The following is a 22,840-nucleotide window of genomic DNA, read 5'->3' as shown; positions in this document are numbered from 1 at the left end:
AATAAAAGTTTAAAAAGTGGAAGTTAAGTCATGCGGGGAAGGTGTCGAACTCATTTGTAACTCGGGTACATAGAAGAAGAAGAGAAGGTTTTGACAAGTATACTTCATTGAGGTGTTGTTGGTAGATCTTCAAAAAACATATACAGAGAACAAAAAAATCTCAGCAAAACAAGATGAGGATGCCAATGTTCCCCCAGTGTGGACAAAAGGTTTGAAATTGAGAAAGAGAAGTTCAAAAATACCTGCGGTGAAATGGTGGGGAAGACAAAGGAGCTACCTGTGAAGCAAGCACAAATTCTTATTTCTTACCCTCACTACTGCTGGGATGGTAATATGTCTGGTCCCATAAGATAATCCTGTATTTTCAGATTCTGGTGATTCATATGAGGCGCGTGCGATTTGGTCTCTTCCGAAGACAGAAGCCTCTTCCGGAAGATTGCTTTGCGCCGAACAGGCAGAAGAGAAGCAAGATGGCGGCCAAACATGTATTACTCACGCTCATGATGGAAGAATTAGACAAATATGACACTACATCACAAGATGATGCAAATATCCAGATTGTGTTTTCACTTGCAAGTTTTGCTACGGAAGTATAACCAGCAGCGTTTCTCTGTGACTGAAATTAGGCGAGGCCATTTTGTTTTCGAAGAGCCCGCGCCTCTTCTGCTGGATAACGGGAAGAGGCAGAAGAGCTTCCGAGAAGAGAAGAGTCCAAATCGAACGACCGGAAGAGAGCTCTGCTTCTTCCAGAAGTGCAAATCGCACGCGCCTATGGTCAGTATCTCAATGAAAGCAGTATGAGGCTTGTTTCATGCAACTGCAGTTTACCTGATCCTCGCTGTGGACAGATCTCATACCTGCTTCAGAAGCAATGCAAAACTGGTGTATCATCACCACTAAACACCTCTTCTACAATCGCTACAAATAGCTGCTTGGTGGGCAAATAGCGTACCCACACTTCGACCTTCATCCTCATCACTACTACGATGGCAGTCCAAGGTTGATAGGGACTACTTGTTATCGCAAATCAGTGATAAAATTATGGTCCACAATGATGACATTTTTGCAATTATACTGTATACCCTGAGCAGGTTTACTAGATAGAAGTGACTGGTTCGGGTAAAGTCACTATGGGTAAAGGGTAAACTGAGTAAAGCCAAGATTCTGGGTAAAGGTAAAGGGTAACGTTTACATTCTGGGTAAAGCCAAGATGGTGGACGACTTAGTCATGTGTGCTGTGGAACAAAGGTGTATCATTAAATTCCTTGTGAAGAATATAAAAAGGCTGAAATTCCCAAAGAGACTGTCTGGATGGCGATTTGACGATGTACGCCATTCACATAGATGTGAGTTTAGAGAATGCAATGCAAACATGGCGGTGAATTGGTGAGAGATCTTGAGCATTATTACAGATGACCAACTTCTGTCACTCAAGGAAACCTTTAAGATGTTAGTATTTGTGAATTTGCAGGAGGATTGGATGTCAGTGTTGGAAGTATGAAAACAATTGTTCATTACCTGTGCTACTAACTAAAGGTGGACGAAGCTTAGGTGTATGTGTATGTATATATGTATGTATGTATGTATGTATGTATGTATGTATACATACATACATATTGGGGATAGTTGGGGATAGTTGGGAAGTATTGAGGAAATAGGGGAATATTTACAAGCGGATATGGATGGATGCAAATCCCATATTCGCAACAATATATATATATATATATATATATATATATATATATATATAGATATATATATAGATAGATAGATAGATAGATATATATATATATATATATATATATATATATATATATATATATATATATATATATATATATATATATATATATATATATATATATATATATATATATATATATATATTGTTGCGAATATGGGATTTGCATCCATCCATATCCGCTTGTAAATATTCCCCTATTTCCTCAATACTTCCCAACTATCCCCAATCCCCCATTCCCTAGTCCCATTTTCTGTAAACAACACTCTGTAGACCCGACCTCCCCCTATTTCCCCCATTAAATGTCGTGCCCAGGTTCACCGCATCTCATGTAAGACAACTATAGGACATCTTGCTAGTTATTCTTAGTCTATGTCAGTTAAGGACTCGTTTCCATTAATTCTGACCCTTCGTTGCACCAGAATGTGATTGTATGGCACCGTTAGGAAGTTTAGGACCTCCCGATACCTCCCCGCAGCTCTTCCTCATGGTTCAGCAACAACAACAACAACAACAACAACAACAACAGCAACGGCAGCGGCGGGCGCGGGGAGTGCGCGTCCTCACTCCGGCTTGGTTGGTAGGGGGTGTTGGGAGGGCACCAGGCCTCCCCAACGAGCCGCCATCGAATATGTGCTCGACGGGGTTACCAAATAGGGGCTCCCTGTCAGCTCCTCGTCAAGGGCGGGGCCCGGTAACCCCCGCACCCAATGGAAGCGGCGGACCGGCCCCAGTGGGGTGGAGCCAACCAGCCGAGGGCGTGTCACTCCCCGCTGAGCATGCGCAGGGAGAGGGAGGTGACGTCAGATGCGCGCTGAGCTTGGAGCAAGCAAGACGTACCCTCCGAGCGCTGTGAGGCCTCCCCGCATCTTCTGGACTGGACCGTGCTTTATCCTGTCCCCGAGCCAAGGTGCACCTTGTGCCATCGAACTACCTGTCCCTCCCTGCCATCAATCCCTGTGTAAGTCAGCCTTGTTCCGTTTGTCTGTGGTCTGTCTGGGATAAGATAAGACGGTAATTAAGTGCCCATCTCTTCTGTGTCTTTTACCTCACTCTGCCGTGTAATCTACCCCCTTTTCTCCACCACTGTAATTATACCCTCCTCCGGAGGTCTTGAGAACTGTACCCCTTGCGTCGTTTCCTCTTTCCCAGTCGTCGTGTCCTTTCCATCATTGATTTGGCGTAGCGCGATTTGGTCAACGTCTGGGTGGAATCGGGGTCTAGTCGGGGAATAACTGTTCGGTCGCGGCAATACCACCGCTCGGTAAATAACATCTAAACCGCGTCCGTAACAATTTATATATATATATATATATATATATATATATATTGTGAGAAAACCCCGGTGAAACCACCTTTGTTCTCACCCAAATGAGTGCCCCGCCCACAACGTGACGTAACCTGCTGGGAGCCTCACGCGATTGGGAGGCGAGTCGGGACGTGATTGGTGGAGGGTCAGAGAGCGCGGCCGCCATCTGATGATACGGACGCAGCTCGGAGGTTCGAGGCCTCGAGGCGAGGGGACTTTCGTTACGCCTCACGACAGCGAGTTGTGCTGATCGTTTATAGTTATGGATTGTACGAGTGAGTGATTCCGGAAGAGAACGAGTGATTCCCGGAGATCGTAGATTGGAACTGTGAGTCCTATATTGCCTGCTTCGTGTTGGAGCTCCTGGCCGACCGTTCCTGGCGGCCTTGTGTGGTATTCCATCCTGGTATCCTTGGAGTCCCGGAGCTCGTCGATTGGAGCCGCGAGGATCTTACCTGCGTCACGGGGGTGGCGAGGTGAGCGACGCAAGCAGCCTTGACCCGGTCACTCAACCCGAGATGTTAGGAAGCGATTCCATCATGACTAAATGCATGCGTTCGCCCTTCTGGACCGGGCTGACTCCGGTTCAACAACTTGACATGTATAACAGGGAGAATGACAGGGCAGAGGCAGAGCGTGCTGCGGCAGCAGAGAGAGAGCATGCGGCAGCAGAGAGAGAGCGTGAGAGAGAGAGAGAGCGTGCGGCAGCAGCAGAGGGAGAGCGTGCAGCAGCAGAGAGAGAGCATGCGGCAGCAGAGAGAGAGCGTGCGGCAGCAGCAGAGGGAGAGCGTGCGGCAGCAGCGAGAGAGCATGCGGCAGCAGAAGCTGAACGCGTCAGAGAGCATGAGTTGCGAATGTTGACTGAACGACTGCGGGCAGAGGGGTCTGCTGCAAGAGTCCCGGAAACTGTTCATGTTCGTTTGCCGGACTGGACGGGAGACACGAAGCCAGAAGCGTATCTGGAGATGGCGGAGAAGTTGTTGGCTGCCGGTGGCATTGATGAGAGCTTGTGGGTCGGCCATCTTGTGAGCCATCTATCTGAGAAGGCGAGGGAGGTATATGCGAGGATGGCAACCGAGGACGCAAACAAATACAGGGCATTGAAGGCCGAGATTTTGAATGCCTATGCGGTGTCCGCATGTATTTATAGGAGAAATTTTTTCAGCTGGACTCGTGAGTCCAGTCAAACCTATGAGGAACATTCGCGGGCCTTGTTGGAACAGCTGCAGAGATGGTTCAAGGGGAGCAAGGTGGAGTTACCTCAAGCGGTTGCGGAACTCCTGGTGCGTTACCGTATCGATCAACAGCTTCCGCCTGACTTAGCATTGTTTCTTGTCGACAAAGACACTGTTTCCTTGGCAGACTGCGTCAACCTTATTGATAAACATGTTTTGGCGTGCAAAATGCTGCAAGTCACGCAGTCGCGTCGTAAGACGGAGGATCATGCGATCAAGCCCGCCCCCCGTCTGCCCGGCGGCTGGATTGAGGGGAAGGGTTCTCCGAGGCCCTCCACTGGTGGCGGTCGCGAGCTGCAGGCCAGGGCACGGTCCTGGTGCGATTTCTGCAAACGCGTGGGGCACGGTGGAGACCGCTGCTTCTCTAACCCCGCTAGTCCGGCCTACCGAGGCAACCCTGCTGTTAAACCGGAGGAAGGTCAGTGGAGGCCATCAATTGAGCCCTCGCACCCGACGGTGGCATCGGTGACAGAGGTCACTGCCCCCGAGGCTAATGCCATTCATCCGTTGTATCAGGATTATTCAGGGACAGCCTTAGTGGGCGGCCCTGATTCGATGCTGAAGTTTAAGGCCCAATACCTTCGGGATACTGGGGCGACACTGTGTGTTCTCCGGGCGGGGGTAGTTCCGGCCTCTCAGATGCGCTATACCGGCGAGTATATCATCCTTCGGGGCATTAACCAGGTTCCTGGCCGGTACCCCCTTGCCCTCCTCGAGGTCCGGAGTGACATTTTTACAGGTCCAATGACCTGTGCGGTGGTACCCTACTACCCGGTACCCGGGGTCTCCTTGTTGATTGGCAATGATGCCATGGCCAGGGAGGAGTCATTGACTCTGACCTGTGGGGTGGTCACTAGATCCCAGAGTAAACAGGCGGAGGGAGTGGCGGAGTCCGACATATCGTCACTCTGGCCCGAGGAGCCTAGCGCCTCGACTCCAGTTCCCGATGGTGACGTTGCGTCAGCTGAAGCCCATCCGAGCCTCCCGTCAAGCCAACCTCAGGTGCCGTGTTCCTCAGGGACCGCTTCCGCCTGTAACCCAGGGACCCCAGCTACGTGTTCGCCGGTCGGCAAATCCGGGGAGGAGAATCAGTCCTCCAAGGCGGTTAGCGACCTCAGTTCTGGGGCGGAAGTTACTCCCGCATTGCCTGCGGTAACCAGTTTAGTGGAGGATCAGCACCTCGATCCCACCCTTGCCATCCTCTGGGAAATGGGAGAAGACTCCGAGCCGGAACGAACAGGTTTTTATGTGAATGGTGCAGGTGTGCTGATGCAGAAGTATTCCCCAAAGAACATGTCCTCCACCCAGACGTGGAAGGTCCGACACCGAGTTGTCGTACCAGGGAGGCATCGTCAGTCAGTCATGCAATTGGCCCATGACAATATTTCCTCGGGTCATGTCGGAGCTGCCAAGACCTTAGCCAAGGTCAAGAATCAGTTCATATGGCCCGCCATGTCGCGAGACATCAAGCGCTATTGCGCTAGCTGTCCCATTTGTCAACGACTCGGAAAAGGAGTGAAGGTTTTCAAGGCACCCCTAAAGCCCCTCCCCGTGGTCAGTCAGCCTTTCCAGTTTGTGGCCGCTGATTTTGTCGGACCTTTGCCCAAAACTAGTTCCGGGAAACGCTATTTGCTCACGGTCATATGTCAAGCTACCAAGTATGCAGAGGCTTATCCCTTGGAGCAAGCTGACTCCGCCCATGCCGTAGAGTCTCTCAAGGATTTGTTTAGTCGGCATGGCCTTCCGACTAAATTCCTTACGGATCGAGGCAGTGCGTTCTTGTCGGAAGTATTTGAAGGATTCCTGACCGAGCTAGGGGTTCAGCACCTGACCACCAGTCCGTACCGTCCTGAATGCAACGGCGCCTGTGAGCGGTTCAATGGGACTTTCAAATCAATGATCAAGGCGGTGACGGAGCAAGTAGGTGGTGAGTGGGATCAGGTGATTCCCTGGCTCTTGTTTGCATACCGGAGTGCCCCACATCGGAGTACCGGGTATTCTCCGTTTTTCTTGTTGTATGGTAGAGAGCCCCGAGGGCCCTTGCACCTCCTTTTTGAACGTTGGGTGGAATCCCCGCCGTCCACTGAACGTTCTCTTCCGGACCACATCCACGAGACTTGCTCAAGGATCCACGAGGCCTTGAAGGCTGCCGGTATCAGCCTGGCGGATCAAGCCGTGGAGCGGAAGCTCCGTTACGACCGGAAGGCGAAGGCGGTGAGTTTCAAGGCTGGCGATCCGGTTTTGGTCCACCTGCCCCATGCCGGACGGCCCATGGTAACCTCTTATCAGGGGCCTTATCTTATCCGTGAGAAGGTCGGGAGCCATACTTACGTGGTGGACATGCCAGATAAGCGGATAAAAAAACGCATCACCCATGTCAACGCGTTGAAGCCATGGGTGGGGCGGCCGCACACGATCGCCCTAATAGGTGCCGCGGAGCACAGCCGCGACCTCTTAGGTGACGGAGGCAACGCAGGATGCCTCCCGGAGTATATTACTCCAACTCCCCTCGAGGTGTCCTATGACCCAACCCAATATTGGGTGGATCAACGACCCGCGGAGGATCAGTTGCCGCAGTTGGAGCCTTTGACTCAGCCACAGAGAAAAGATATGCAGGTGTTGTTTCGGGGCTATCCTAGTCTGTTCTCTGGCGGGATTGGAACCATGAAGGGTGTCCTCCATAACATCGACACCGGTGACCACCCGCCCATACGTCAATCATTCTACCGTGTGTCCCCGGCGAAAACTGCCGTCATGAGACAAGAAGTCTCCAAGATGTTGGATTTGCGTGTCTGCCGACCCAGCAACAGTGAGTGGGCCTCTCCGCTCATTTTAGTCAAGAAAGCCGACGCCACCTGGCGACCTTGCGTCGATTACCGTCGCCTCAACAACGTATCAAAAGGGGATTCGTACCCGCTACCCCGTCTTGACGACCTGGTTGATCGTCTAGGGACCGCGAGTTTCATCTCTGTCCTTGATGCCATGAAGGGCTACTGGCAAATCCAGCTCACAGATCGGGCGCGTGAGGTCAGTGCCTTCTGCACGTCGTTTGGCCACTTTGAGTTCATGGTTATGCCGTTTGGAGTCAGAGGTGGCCCGGCCACCTTCCAGCGAGCCATTAACCGGGTTCTCGCTGGGCTCGACGACTTCGCCGTGGCCTACATCGACGACATCGCCGTGTTCTCCCACACGTGGGAAGACCACGTTAAGCACCTCCAGGCCGTCTTTTCACGACTATCGGAGCATAACGTGACTCTCAACGCCGTCAAATGCCATATGGGGCGCGGCCGAGTGAAGTACCTCGGTTATGAAGTGGGCAGTGGGCAATTAGCTCCGGTCAAGGCCAAAGTGGAGGCCTTAGTGGATTTCCCGCCGCCCGCCACCAAAAAGGATCTCAGACGATTCTTGGGAGTCACCGGTTTCTACCGACGGTTCATTCCGCGGTTCTCGGAAATCGCTGCCCCCTTAACCAACCTTCTCCGTGGCAGTAAGAAGGGATCCATATCTCTTCTGTGGACCTCAGAGTGCGACGCGGCGTTCGAGGCGCTGAAGAGAAGCCTTGCAAACCGACCGGTTCTAAAGGCACCCGATTTCTCCGTGCCGTTCCAAATTTTCACCGATGCATCCGATCTCGGGATCTCAGCTGTGCTCACGCAAAACGAGGATGAGGTTGTGAAACCCGTCATCTACTACTCGCGCAAACTGTTGCCCAGGGAGCGGAACTACAGTACCGTGGAGAAGGAGCTCCTCGCTATCATGGCGGCAATCCAGGTATTCGCTGTCTACATTGGCCATGGACCTATCACCATCTACAGCGACCACCACCCGCTCGGTTGGCTCAGCCACGCCAAAACCTCCAACCAGCGTATCCTGCGCTGGGCGCTTCTCCTTTCCGAATACGACCTCACAGTCAAACACGTGAAGGGAGTGGAGAACAGACTAGCTGACCTCCTTAGTCGCCACCTAGTAGATAAGGAGCCCCAAGGTTAAGCGGGGCCCACGGGCGGAGAGGGGATACCGATTGTAGTGTTCCTCCATTCCTCCCGAAAGAGACTTGCTCCTCGGTCCGTTTCCCTCCTGTAAATGTCTCCCCCCCTGAGTTTGGCCCCTTGCCTCTCTATTGTGCTTTGTGTGAAGGGTAACTCTTGTGGGGTAGATAGTAATGTGGTGTTTGGTGTTTAATATTGTGTGTGAAAAAAAAAAAAAAAAAAAAAAAAAAAACTTGGTCATTGTTAACCTACCTGTTAACCTGTTGCCTGTTAATTGCCTGTTGCGTTAATAATTGCGCTATTGTGTGGCGCTATTGCGTTGCGTTGTATTGTTGCGTTGTTGCGGTATTGTTGTTAATAAGTGTTAGTAATTGTTAATTGCGTTAATTGCCTGTTAGCAATTACCGCCATCATCTTGCCATGTGATTTGCACCTACTACAAATACTGGTTTTAAAAACGCCGTCTATTCGACGGGGTTTTTACTTAGGGGGGGAGGACTGTGAGAAAACCCCGGTGAAACCACCTTTGTTCTCACCCAAATGAGTGCCCCGCCCACAACGTGACGTAACCTGCTGGGAGCCTCACGCGATTGGGAGGCGAGTCGGGACGTGATTGGTGGAGGGTCAGAGAGCGCGGCCGCCATCTGATGATACGGACGCAGCTCGGAGGTTCGAGGCCTCGAGGCGAGGGGACTTTCGTTACGCCTCACGACAGCGAGTTGTGCTGATCGTTTATAGTTATGGATTGTACGAGTGAGTGATTCCGGAAGAGAACGAGTGATTCCCGGAGATCGTAGATTGGAACTGTGAGTCCTATATTGCCTGCTTCGTGTTGGAGCTCCTGGCCGACCGTTCCTGGCGGCCTTGTGTGGTATTCCATCCTGGTATCCTTGGAGTCCCGGAGCTCGTCGATTGGAGCCGCGAGGATCTTACCTGCGTCTCGTGGGAGCGTCTGTGGCCGACCGTTCCTGCAGGCTTGTGCAGCCTATTCCATTTGTTACCTTTCATGGTTTTTGTGATCGAGCCAATAAAGCATCGTGCCTTACCCCTAGAAGGCCGATTAAAACACAATTGTGTTGATTACGTCTCTTTTGTCCACTCCGTGGATTACTTGAAGCCCGGACATTTACGTCCGTATTCCGGGCTGGGATACATTCCCCAGACGGGATCGCGACAATATATATATATATATATTATAATAGAGGTAGATGATTCTGTCTGTCTGTCTGTCTGTCTGTCTGTTGGGTGTCTGTCCGGGGTGTGGCTTACTCGGTTTGCAGAGTAGCTCCACCCATAGCTCCACCCATTCTGGGAGTGGCTTCATATAATTATAAACAAATATCCACCATTTTATTAACTCGCATAGCTTTGAGGCCTGTTTTGTAGGCCGGTGGTGTCTTGCTCTCTCTCCCAGTTTTATTTCAAATCAAATTCGATATATAATTTCATTTTTCACAGTCGCTAACATAGTTTTAGACTCGGTTGAAAAAAAACGGGAAGAAAATCCAATGAAAGTTGCCGTTTATAGAACGAAATGAATTCTCAAACGCCGGTAACTTCAAGGCCATTGAGTCTCTCTCACGCCTTTATCTCCAATCTAACTCACCATATGATTTCATTTTTATCGATGGTTTTAGACTCGGTGTCAGCAATAATTGAGAACATTCCACACACGCGGGAAAATGCAGAGATATATTTTTTAAAATCGCGTCATGGTGTATCATACACCGCCCAACATGACACCGACGGCAACGTGTCGATATATATTAAAAATTCGCTTTTGCTTTTCCGTTAAGATATATTACTTTTTCGTTTGATGACAGTCGTCACAAAAACGTCAACAATGATGCCGACATATATTTCTTCGTTTTTATTTCATTCAACATTATTAGCCGGAAGTAAAATATGTTTCAGGAAATTACCGAGAGATATTTCTTCGTTTTTTTTATTAGTTATGTGCGCATACACTTTAGATAGGTTTCTTTGAAATCTTTAATTTTCCACAATATAATTTACTTGCCATTTATCATTTGATGATTACGAGACACTTCCTCTTGAGGATCGCGACAATTCATGCGCTGCGTGGAAACTTCTATTTCCAAAATGAATGAGACGATCGATGAAGAACGCAGACTTGAACAGGATGTAGCAAGAAAGCGAATGAGACGGGCGAACGAGTCCATCGACGAACGTCAATGCAAACTTGCGGGGTCACCCGTGGGAATCCCACGGGCATGGATGTGTGTGACATTTCGACATATTGAGTTAGATGCTGCACATTCATTTTTACAAAATGGTTACTGGCAAGTCATCAGATCCAGAAATGGTGTAAAAAAAAAAAAAAAAAAAAAAAACACCTTTAGAGGCCATTTTTCCCCGCAAGCGGGGGTTGGCCTTTTTCGGGAACTGTGGTTGTTGTTGTTTTTCGGTCCCCTTTTTGAAGCAATGTTTTACGGCCGGATGCCCTTCCTGATGCCAACCCTTTTTGCCGCCTTTAACGACAAGCAGGGAATTACCAGTGAACTGGTACTCAAATTTGCCGACCTCGGAAGGATGACAGGCTGAGTCAACCCCCCTGGCGTTAATTCAGCGATTGACCGGGATTCGAACCCAGGATCCTAGGATCTTAAGCCGGCACCCTAGCCGCTAGCCTAACACCAGGGATCAAATGAACCAGGGACCAGGGACCAGGGACCAGGGATCCACGGTGTAATGAACACAATTTATTTACGCGCAAGCAAGACGGCCCGATTTCCGATTCCGATGGGCCGACGGGCGAGACGGGCCGATTTGGAGCAAGAAAAAGAATGAGACGGGAGAAAAACGAGAGAAACGAGACGGGGAAAGCCGATTGGAGAGGCGAGTGAGGAGCGATTGGAGAGGCGAGTGAGGAGCGATTGGAGAGGTGAGTGAGGAACGATTGGAGAGGCGAGTGAGGAGCGATTGGAGAGGCGAGTGAGGAGCGATTGGAGAGGCGAGTGAGGAGCGATTGGAGAGGCGAGTGAGGAGCGATTGGAGAGGCGAGTGAGGAGCGATTGGAGAGGCGAGTGAGGAGCGATTGGAGAGGCGAGTGAGGAGCGATTGGAGAGGCGAGTGAGGAGCGATTGGAGAGGATAGTGAGGGATTGGAGAGGAGAGGAGTGTGAGGGATTGGAGAGGTGAGGGATTGGAGAGGAGAGGAATGTGAGGGATTGGAGAGGAGAGGAGTGCTAGGTGGAGAGAGGAGAGTGTCAGGTGGAGAAGAGTGACATATTATGTTAACATATTATGTGAAATAAATAAATTGTGTTCATTACACCATTTCTGGATCTGATGCCTTGCCAGTAACCATTTTGTAAAAATGAATGTGCAGCATCTAACTCAATATGTCGAAATGTCCCACGGGTTACCCCACTATATTTCTTCGTTTTTATTTCATTCAACATTATTATCCGGAAGTAAAGGTTCACATGTTCATTTCACGTGTGCAAAAACAAACTCCATTTCACGTGTGCATGGACATGAAACACAGACGGGAAATTGCTTAGAGATATTTCGTTCGAAGCAATTCTACACCGCCCAAATAAAATATTTCACCGATACACCGAGCGAATTTCAGCGAATTTCAGCGAATTTCACCGAGTTTCAGGAAATTACCCAGAGATATTTCTTCGTTTTTATTTCATTAGTTACTAGCAGAAGTACCCAGCGTTGCCGGGCGGGGGAGGGGGGAAGGGCACGTACACTTTAAACATGTATATACATGTGGGATGTGGGATATATACATGTGGGACGTGTGTGTGTGTGTGTGTGTGTGTGTGTGTGTGTGTGTGCGTGTACGCGCGCGTGCATATATGTGTGTGTGTGTGTGTGTGTGTGTGCGTGTACGCGCGCGTGCATATATGTGTGTGTGTGTGTGTGTGTGTGTGTGTGTGTGTGTGTGTGCGTGCATATATGTGTATGTGTGTATATATATGTCTGTGTGTGTGTGTGTGTATGTATATATATATATATATATATATATATATATATATATATATATATATATATATATGTGTGTATGTGTGCATATGTGTGTATGTGTGTGCATGTGTGTCGATGTACATTTGTCTGTACGTGTGTGTGTGCGTGTGTGTGTGTGTATATATGTGTGTGTGTGTGTGTTTTTGTGCATGTGTATATATGTGTGTGTCTGTATGTGTATATGTGTGTGTGTGTGTGTATATGTGTGTGTGTGTTTGTGTGTGTGTATGTGTGTGTGTATGTATGTGTGTGTGTGGGTGTACATGTGTGTATGTGTATATATATGTGTGTGTATATGTGTGTATGTGCATATGTGTATGTGTGTACACGTGTGTATGTGTGTATATATATGTGTGTATGTGTATATATGTGTGTGTCTGTATGTGTATATATGTGTGTCTGTATGTGTATATATATATATGTGTGTGCATGTGTGTGGGTGTACATGTGTGTGTACGTGTGTGTGTGTGTGTGTGTATGTATGTATATGTGTGTATGTGTATGCATGTGTGTGTGTGTGTGTCTGTGTGTGTGTATGTGTATATGTGTATGTGTCTGTGTGTGTGTATATGTGTATGTGTGTGCATGTGTGTGTATCCATATGTGTATATGTGTGTATATGCATGTGTCGGTGTACATTTGTGTGTACGTGTGCATGCATGTGTGTGTGTGTGTGTGTGTGTGTGTGTGTGTGTGTGTGTGTGTGTGTGTGTGTGTGTGTGTGTGTGTGTGTGTGTGTGTGTGTGGATGTGTATGTGTGTATGTGTATGTGTCTTTGCGTGTGTGTGTATATATGTGTGTGTGCATGTGTATAGGTGTGTATATGTGTATGTGTGTCGGGGTACGTGTGTGTGTGTGTGTGTGTGTGTGTGTGTGTGTGTGTGTGTGTGTGTGTGTGTGTGTGTGTGAATAAGAGAGAGACCGAATTGTGAGATACAGAAATGAAAAAACGAGGTGTGTGTGTGTGTGTGTGTGTTATTGTGAAACAGGTGCAGCACCTAACTCAATATGTCGAAATGTCACACACGTCCATGCCCGTGGGATTCCCACGGGTGACCCCACTCGTATATTATATTGTGGCGGACACGAAAGCCCACTGGCGTGGTGACATCATTCCGCGCACCAAGTGGGCGGCGGCCACACCCGAGTGGTAGGCGTGGCCTCAGGATATACACCGGGCGCGCAGCCCGGAGCGCGCCAGTGCTACAGTGACCTCTTGTCAATAAAGACACTTTTGTTTTAACCGCGTTGTCCGCTTCCTCCTTGGTAGCAGGTCGCACGCGTAGCACCGCGCTTCAATATTATATATTATAAGTACTTTAAAATAGGGAGCGACTTTCCACCCACCCTGTGTGTGTGTATGTATGTATGTATGTATGTATGTATGTATATATGTATATATATATATATATATATAAATATATATATATATAAATATATATATATATATATATCGCCAGCTGCACCGGTTAGTCCGCAATGGCCGTACCAAGTCAGCTAATCGGCTTAGGGCTGAGTGGCAGCAACTGACAAATGTGCCTGTATCCAGAAGTCTAGTCAACCAACAACTGGTTCAAGCAGGCTATCGTGCCAGGCGTCCCCTGAGAAAGCCACGCCTCACCAGACAACACTGCCAGCGCCGATTGCAGTGGGCCAGAGAGCACCGTCAATGGCAGCCAGGACACTGGAATCACGTGATCTTCAGTGACGAGTCTAGATTTCTGGTCTATCGTCAAGATGGCCACGTCCGAGTGCGCAGACAAGTGCATGAAGCCTACAACAAAGATTGTATGATGCCAAGAGTCCAAGCTGGAGGTGGTGGGGTGACCGTTTGGGCTGCTTTTCATGCAGGGGGCAAAACTGACCTGGTTGTTCTGAATGGAAACCTGAACCAGTTCAAGTACAGGGCCATTCTGGAAGAAACATTGCTTCCATTTGCTCGTGCAGCCTTTCGAGGAAACCTTGTCTTCCAAGATGACAATGCACGGCCTCATCGTGCTCGCATGATCCAACACTTTCTTGCTGACCGTGGTGTAGAGCATATGGAGTGGCCTGCCATGTCCCCGGATATGAATCCGATGGAGAACTTGTGGGCAGAATTAACGCGTCAAATCGACCACTTGGACCAGCAGCCGACCTCTGTGCGTGAATTGCAGCAGACTATTGTCACTGCATGGCAAGCGATTCCTGTCCAAACCTTGGCAAATCTCGTGAACATCATGCCTCAACGTGTACGTGCTCTCCTGAATGCTCGTGGGGGTTACACGAAGTACTGAACTGTAATTTTACTGTCCGTAAGCCCAGTCGTAATTTAACTTTTGTTTTTGTTAAAAAAAAATTTGGCTAATGTGCAAAATAAAGAGATACTTCTGGAAAACGTACAGAAGTTTAACACAGTACTGTCCATGAATTGAGTTCGATATCAGTTTACATCACTTTCAAGGATCAATTTATTTGTTTTGAAATGTCAAATGTGGCTTTTGTTTCTTTTAAAGGTCACATTAACAAAATCTAGAATAATTTCAACATAATTCCAATGAACTTTTGGTTCTTAGTCATCTTGAAAAGTAAGTTCACCCCCACAAAAAAAATATTCCATATTAAATGCCAAGTCTGTATATATATTATATATATATATACATATATATATATATATATATATATATATATATATATATATATATATATATATATATATATATATATACATATATATATATATATATATATATATATATATATATACATATATATATATATATATATATAGATATATATATATATATATATATATAGATATATATATATATATATATATATATATATATATACATACATATACATATACATACATATATATATATATATATATATATATATATATATATATATATATATACCTCTGGTTTGGTTGTCTGTCTGTTTGTTTGCAAGATATCTCAAAAAGTTATGGACGGATTTGGACAAAACTTGATGGGCAGGTTGGTGTGTGACAAGGAAGAATTGGTTCGATTTTGGTGATGATCCGGATCCGGATATTATAATCTTTTGAAGCGATTCTTCACCATTGAGAGATAGGGCCACAAACTATACCTCGCATGATATTTCAAAAAGTTGTTGAGTTATGACAAAACTTGGTGGATGAGTTGGGTAGGTGACAAGAACAAGCAGATTAGAGCTTGGTTCAGGTCCGGATGCAGATCCAGCCTGTCAGTGGGATACAAAACGTAAACTGTTCAGCCTGGCACAGGTATGCGCTCGACCGAGTGCCGTTCAAGTTTTGAGCATTATTTGAGTTTTGAGCAAGCTTTTGAGTTTTGAGCAAGCAAGGACTTCAATTATATGAGACCTCAACGGATATGGGCATATTCTAGTGAAGATGGGCCAGGAAGTTCGAAATCATCCACCACACACTCTAGACTTGTCTCACTTTGGTAGGAGAGTGGAGGGTGGGAGATGCATTTTGTGACTTGTTGTGGTAAATGTATTTTTCCTGCTATTTTGCATTGCCACTTATTGTAGTACCACCTTAAGCAGCGTGATACAAGACCAATCCTGAAGGGGGAGCCACACACTGAATGATAGTCCTTAACCAAAGGAAATATATAATTATACAAGTAAAACAAAATAAAAATCGGAAGAACATAATACACCTCATACATGCATTGCCTTCAAAATATCAGTAACTCCAAAATAACTTGATCCAGAAGAAGGGGCTAACAAAGGAAGTGTATATTAAAATTTTGATCCATAAAACAAATTCAGGATGTGTAAATTACTCCTGTCAAACAAATGTCTCACCGCACAAAAGGTTCCTTATTCAGTAAGAAAAACCGTCCGTTTAGCAAGTTATACAACATTCAAACTCCGATAATATCAGTCTCCTGGAAAAAAAACATTAAGTGATCAAAATGAAAGCCAAATCGGAATTTATGTCATGATGAGTTTTACGGTTACAGGTAAATCGGAGCTTCCTTTTAAACACCTTACTGCAGGAACTATTTGGAACTCACCAGGTGTAACCCTCAGGTTGATTGGTTGTTTCTGAATGAGTGTGCGTGTGATTCGTAATTCCGCAATGCACGTGTAGTCATCTCGGCTGTCTGACAACTTCAAGTTGGAGAAATAAAGGTCACCGTTGATGCCTTGTGACACTCGATCATCTTGCTGTATCTGCTTCATGTCTGGATACAATGGGTAGAGAAAAAGACACAAAAAATGACTTGGAAAAAAAGTAGAGAGGGAAGAAGAACACAATGAGGGAAATCCTATTTCTAGAAAAAAAAGGCCAGATGGCAACATTTGTGGGCTGTTAGCTGTACGATCCCATCTTTGCAGGATTGTTATAGGCTTTTCAGGATATACATACATATATATATATATATATACAATCTAAAATCAAACATCACATTGTCAGATACTTTTCTTATCTTGGCCTCAACCTTGTAGGAGAATTCCCAGTTTGGAACTTAGTTTAGCCATCAGATCAATGGATATATCTTCCAGCAGGAAATTAACAGTAGTGTTAATTTGTTATTCCTAAAAGCTTCCCTTGAATCATAAAAATAAGACACACTAGGCCATATACCAATTGACACTAAGAACGCAGGGCCCGGAAAAGCAGGAATGCCTTACCTTTGTTCATCCAGTAAATCCTGGGCTGAGGAACACCATATGGTGGATTGCAATGGAGTATTAGGGATTTACCCTCCTTCTCCTCCATTGGCTCGACCACTTCCTTGGGCCACTTTGGTATTGCTGAAACATGCCATGCAGAACACCGTCATGCACCATTCAATCATGGAAGTGATTTCTTTCTGGGTCGTGCCGTATGCTATGTTTGGGCCAGTGGGTACCACTCAGCAAGACTTGTTATGTAAACCCCATATCCACCCACCATCATGATACATGGTCGTGTATGAATACAATACATGGTTAAAATATTACAGCAAAAGTTATGGAACACACACAATGCTATTGACAATGGATAACGAATCTTGAAGTGAGGAAATTTAACATCATGAGCCTCTCATTGGTAAAACCAACTTGGCCCTTTACTCTCACCTCTGCTACCAGATTTTGATTGGCTGGAGCCAGGATTCTCCAACGTTCCTGGCATGGTATGCCCTCTAGTTCTTTCAGATTTATGGTCATTGCTATTGAGCTAGTAATTGGCATTCCATCAGATCATGCAGTGCTTCATGATTGGGTTAGAGTGTGTACCTGGACCCATCACTCCACCAAACTCGTTCCACATTTGAAAGCCACAGGATACCCATTACTTGCACAACAACATGCTACAATGATCACTGATTACACTCATGGAATGCTTGGGTGCAGCTGCTTTGTCGTTGTATTACAAGCAATGCAATGCTTCATGAACTGTACTGGGCCCTTTCTGACATCCCAAAGACTCGTGAACTTGTTTTTGTCAGATCATAGAGATTTGATGAAAATGTTTTTGTTTTGTTTTTTTTGTTTTTTTTTAAATAGAGATTTGATGAAAAAAAGTAATGTCTGTTCATTCCAACAATTTATGAATATGCATTGCAATGTTCTCTTCCCTCTTGAGGTGATTGTTAAATCATATTCCGGTTTGATGGTCAGCTTAGCTTCTGCTTTTAGTCTTCTACTTTGTGATGATAGTTTGACAAACTTTGTTGGACTGCGTACTTTAGCTATAGGGCTGACATGCACATCCATGGCTTTGTTACAATTTTTTTTTTTTACTTATTTACCTGTGACGTGTCACAGGTCTACAAGAGCTCAGCATGCCTGTTGTTGTTGCTTTTGAAGCAGGAGTGAGTGTGGAGCAGGAGGAAGGGGAGAGGGGAGCAGGAAGAGATATGAGCAGGTATCAGGAGGAGGGGTGAGTGGGGAGAAGTAGAAGTGACTTGAGAGCAAGAGGCCTGAGTGGAGATCAGGAGGAGGGGTGAGCTGGGAGCAGGAGGATGTGCTAATTTGTGCTATCATCCAGATAAATACCAAAACACATCTGAACCAAAAAAATTAATAAATAAATAAAATAACTTCTACCAGCGAGGACTCAAAATGCAAATTCTACAAAATCATCAAGGTGTGTAACCAAAGCAATACATACAGTCGTGGCCAAAAATATTGGCACCCTTGCACTTTTTTCAGATAGTGCAACATTTCTTCCAGAAAATTGTTGAAATTAAAAAATATTTAGGTATCAATATATGTATTTTTTTGGTTTGCAGTGGAACAAAATTTTTAAACCTGAAAAATTACTAAATCTTAGCTTATTCCACACAGAAATCCTAAAATGACCCGGACAATACTATGGAACCTTTTAAAAGTTGTGAGAAATAATTACATTTCAAGCAGGTGATTCCCCTTTACTTTGGAACTGAACTCACCTATGGTGAGTTGCCGGTGCCTGCAATATAAAAATCACTCGTTCAACCAGTTTGAATAGAGAAAAGGAGTCATTCTGCTGTTTTGTGTCACTATGTGTAACGCAATGGGCATGCAGAAAAAGAAAGAAAACCAGAAAATTGCCTGTGGAGGTCAGACACAAGATTGTAGCCAAGCATGGACAATCTCAAGGCCACAAGTCCATCCCCAAAGACCTTGATGTTCCTGTGTCCACCATATGCAATGTTATCAGCAAGTTTAAGGCCCATGGTACTGTAGCCAACCTCCCTGGACGTGGCCACGAGAGCAAACCTGATCGAAAATTGCAGCGAAGGATTGTTCGAATGGTGGAGAAAGCACCTCGATCAACTGCCAAACAGATTCAAGATGAACTTAAGACAGTTTCAACTCGCACTATCCATCGCCAACTCAATGAAAGGGGGTTCCATGGAAGGAGACCCAGGAGGACCCCACTTCTGAGAAAGCCCGACTGGAGTTTGCCAAAACACACCTGAGCAAGCCAAAATCCTTCTGGGAGAATGTCCTGTGGACAGGTGAGACCAAATCAGAGCTTTTTGGTAAAGCATATCATCTCTATGTTTATAGAAAACAAAATGAAGTGTTCAAAGAAAAGAAAACCTTCCCTATAGTCAAACATGGAGGAGGTTCAGTGATGTTTTGGGGTTGCTGTGCTGCCTCTGGCACTGGGTGCCTTGAATGTGTGCATGGCATCATGAAATCAGGAGATTACCAAGGCATTTTGGAGCGCAATGTTCAACCCAGTGTCAGAAAGCTGGGTCTCCGTTGAAGGGCATGGGTCTTGCAGCAGGACAATAACCCCAAACACACTTCAAAAAGCACCCAGGAATGGTTCAAGACAAAATGCTGGACTGTTTTGAAGTGGCCAGCAATGAGTCCAGATATAAATCCCATTGAACACCTGTGGGGAGATCTGAAAACAGCAGTCGGGAGAAGGCACCCTTCAAATCTGGAAGAACTGGAGCAGTTTGCACAAGAAGAGTGGGTCAAACTGCCAGTAGAGTGATGTGGGAATCTCATTCATGGCTATAGGAGGCGCTTGACTGCAGTTATTTTGTCCAAAGGCCGTGCTTCCAAATATTAAATCTAGGATGTCAATAATTTTGTCAATGCCATTTCTTTTTCTTTTCTGATTTAAAAGGATATATTAAGTTCTGAATCAAAAACAAAGGTTCTGTAATATTAACAGTGAAATAAAGAATTGTGGAGATCAAATACTTTTGTCAATTTCAACTTATTTTTTGACAAAATTGTGAGTTGTTTGAAAAAAGTGCAAGGGTGCCAATAATTTTGGCCACGACTGTAAATTAAATAATAAAGATCATAAGTAAGTGATACTCACTGGCCATCCGTAGGTTGATTTTTTCTGAGACAGCAGTCCCATTTGCATTGGAGATAATGCACTGAAACTCGCTCTCTAAAGCGGTAACATTGTCCACTTCTAAAATGCTGAACTTCAGCGTCCCCACATTATTCTCCATAATCACTCCTGGCTCAGCAGAAACGTTAAAATCCTTGCCATCTTTCTTCCACTGATACCTGTTTGGCGATATGTTGAGAGGAGGTTGAAACTCTGTGTAAATGATGTGCTGTGAGATGAAAGCATTGCATTATTAAGAAATGAGCAAGTCATAAGCTTTTGTAAATAAGTCCTAGAAATGTATTTATCACTTTACGCTTTATTTATTTATGCTTTCATTTATGCTTTATTTTTAATATTTTGCTGAAATGTTCGTTTTTGTGGATCCACACAAGCAACATGCCTGGCTAATTCCAAAATTCTTAGACATTCAATACATATACGAGTAGCTGCACTTATAAAAAATGCATTCTTTTCAATAAGGATGCAAAGTGATAAAATCATCAAGGTCGGAACTATAATCTCTCGATTTTTTTTTAGATGCAGGATCGTTTTTCTTTAAGATGCGAGTAACTTAATAAAATGCGCACTTGATTTTCAATTAGGATGAGAGAGCGATGGAAAAACTCAAATATTAGCGATGAGAGAACAAATTAATTCTTGATATATGAAAATTCCATGGAGCAACCTGCCCCCTGACCCACCGCCTTTTCTCCTAAAAGGGCTTTGGCAAACAGAAATCCCTCATTCCAACAATGGGATATTAAGTAGAAATAAAGTGCTCTTACCTTGCTGGCCTGTTGCCATATCCCTTACAAGAGCCCATAGACTTCAGGAATCTGTGCCAACAAATGCATTCGACTTCTCTACTTACTGGCACTTACGTGCACCCAATTACACACACTGGATCCGGCCCTCCCCTCCAACCTCTCTGATTCTTACTCACACAATAAAGATCCATGTACATACGTGGGTTTAGGGTTGCCTTTTGCTTCACAGGTGATTATGATGTCTTCCCTCGGGTCTACATAGTGTATCTTTGGTGACTGTTTTGTTATTTTGGGTGGTTGCACAACTGCAAGAGAAAGGGGTCAGAAGAGAGAGAGAGGGGGAAAGAAAGGGAGAGAATAAATAAAAGGGGGGAGAGGGAAAGAGTGTCACAATTTTATACAACTCAAATACCACAAAAACATCAACTCAATTTGCTTGGTCATGACCACTGACCAATCACCACTGACCTTACTCTTTTCGTGCTGCTGAATGTTAACAGCCTGAGTGTTGGAAGAAAAAGATTGCTGCAACATGAAAGTCCGAAAGACTTTCTTTAGTGTTGGCTCTTTGCAGAAAACCAATTTAATCCTCCAATTTATTATTTTACACCTACCATCCTATTATAGTGCTCCAAAACCTCCAAATTATTATTTTACACCTACCATCCTATTATAGTGCTCCAAAACCTCCAAATTATTATTTTACACCTACCATCCTATTATAGTGCTCCAAAACCTCCAAATTATTATTTTACACCTACCATCCTATTATAGTGCTCCAAAACCTCCAAATTATTATTTTACACTTACCATCCTATTATAGTGCTTCAAAACCCCTCATGGACAACTGTAGGATGACTGTATCCCCTCTAATCCTCTCACTCGCTTTTGGTTTTCATTTGTGTTTAGACAAACATATTTCAACTTGATATTTTTTATTGTTAAATTTTGCAATGACCTTTTTGGGCTGCAATTCATGAAATGAAAAAAGATCAAGCAAATTGTAAAAACTGATAACTACTAGATCTCAAATCTTTGAAAAGAACATTTACATTCCATCCTTGTATGAAAAAGACCACAATCAGGCAGCAAATTAAACTTGAAATTCTGAGTAATTTCTGTGGATACTTGTCCACGGTTGATCAAAATGCATGTGATGTCATATGTGTAATGGCCAATCATAATCCACCCACACATCTAAATAATGTCACATGCATTTCACAACCAATCAGAGAAATTACTGAGACATTCACCTAAGTATTTTTTTGCTGCTTAGTGGTGTATTTTCCTTTTATAAACTAAGTTCCAGTAGAAGTAAGATAATGATGATGATGATTATCCCAACTTTTTTTAATTTTATTTTTGTCTGGGAAAAGACAAAGTGAATTTGTGATGAAAACTAATGCCACAAGATTTAATCATGACGTTAGCGATTGCAAATGGATAACATCCCTTGACGAGGATGAGCGTGAAGAAGAGGAAAAAGCAGAGAAGGGGAGGAGAGAAGGGGAAGAGGACAGGAAGAACAAGTAGAAGCCGAATCTGCAAAACATAAGATGAGAGATGGGACAAGGCCAAGGTAGTCCAACCTTCCTGTGGTTTCAGAAGTACCAACCTTGTGCACATGTCTTGTGTCCATGACACCGATAAGTTAAGATGATGCACAATTATAAATTCAAGATTGTTACCCATATTTCAATTGCAATAGTAATTTATCTCACACGTACATCTGCCTCAGCGTGATGCCCAAAAATGTCAAGGATCCTTATCGCCTTAAACTCTACCTGGTCAGAGAGTCAGAGATTAAGTGTGCTAACACCGCATGGAAATGCTTGGAATACTGTGAAAAAACTGAATGATACCTAAGAAGTGGTTGGTCTAGCACAGTGTTAATCTTCCATAACACCCAATCTTGTAAGGACAAAATAAAATAAAACAGTCTGGCTCCAGAAACCAGAAACACGTGGTCTATACAATACAGGATACATATGGTGATTGGTGACAAAGATCAAAAAGCT

General features: G+C 45.1%; 1 protein-coding gene across 6 annotated transcripts in view; it reads right to left on the bottom strand.

Annotated features, from left to right (window-relative positions):
• Positions 1–22,840, bottom strand: part of LOC137437547 (neuronal cell adhesion molecule) — a 321,028-nt gene that overhangs the window by 142,911 nt on the left and 155,277 nt on the right. For all 6 annotated transcript variants that reach the window (XM_068131960.2, XM_068131963.2, XM_068131964.2 and 3 more), the window contains 4 exons: positions 21,022–21,127; positions 20,035–20,231; positions 16,911–17,033; positions 16,289–16,459 (listed from right to left, as the gene is read on the bottom strand). In XM_068131960.2, the coding sequence (XP_067988061.2) occupies positions 16,289–16,459; positions 16,911–17,033; positions 20,035–20,231; positions 21,022–21,127 (597 nt within the window). The remainder of the gene's footprint in view (positions 1–16,288; positions 16,460–16,910; positions 17,034–20,034; positions 20,232–21,021; positions 21,128–22,840) is intronic.

Source organism: Myxine glutinosa, chromosome 12 (assembly GCF_964187855.1).
Source record: "Myxine glutinosa chromosome 12, kmMyxGlut1.1, whole genome shotgun sequence".
Lineage (NCBI taxonomy): Eukaryota > Metazoa > Chordata > Myxini > Myxiniformes > Myxinidae > Myxine > Myxine glutinosa.
Note: the sequence above shows the minus strand (reverse complement) of the source record. Positions and strands in the feature narration are given on the sequence as shown.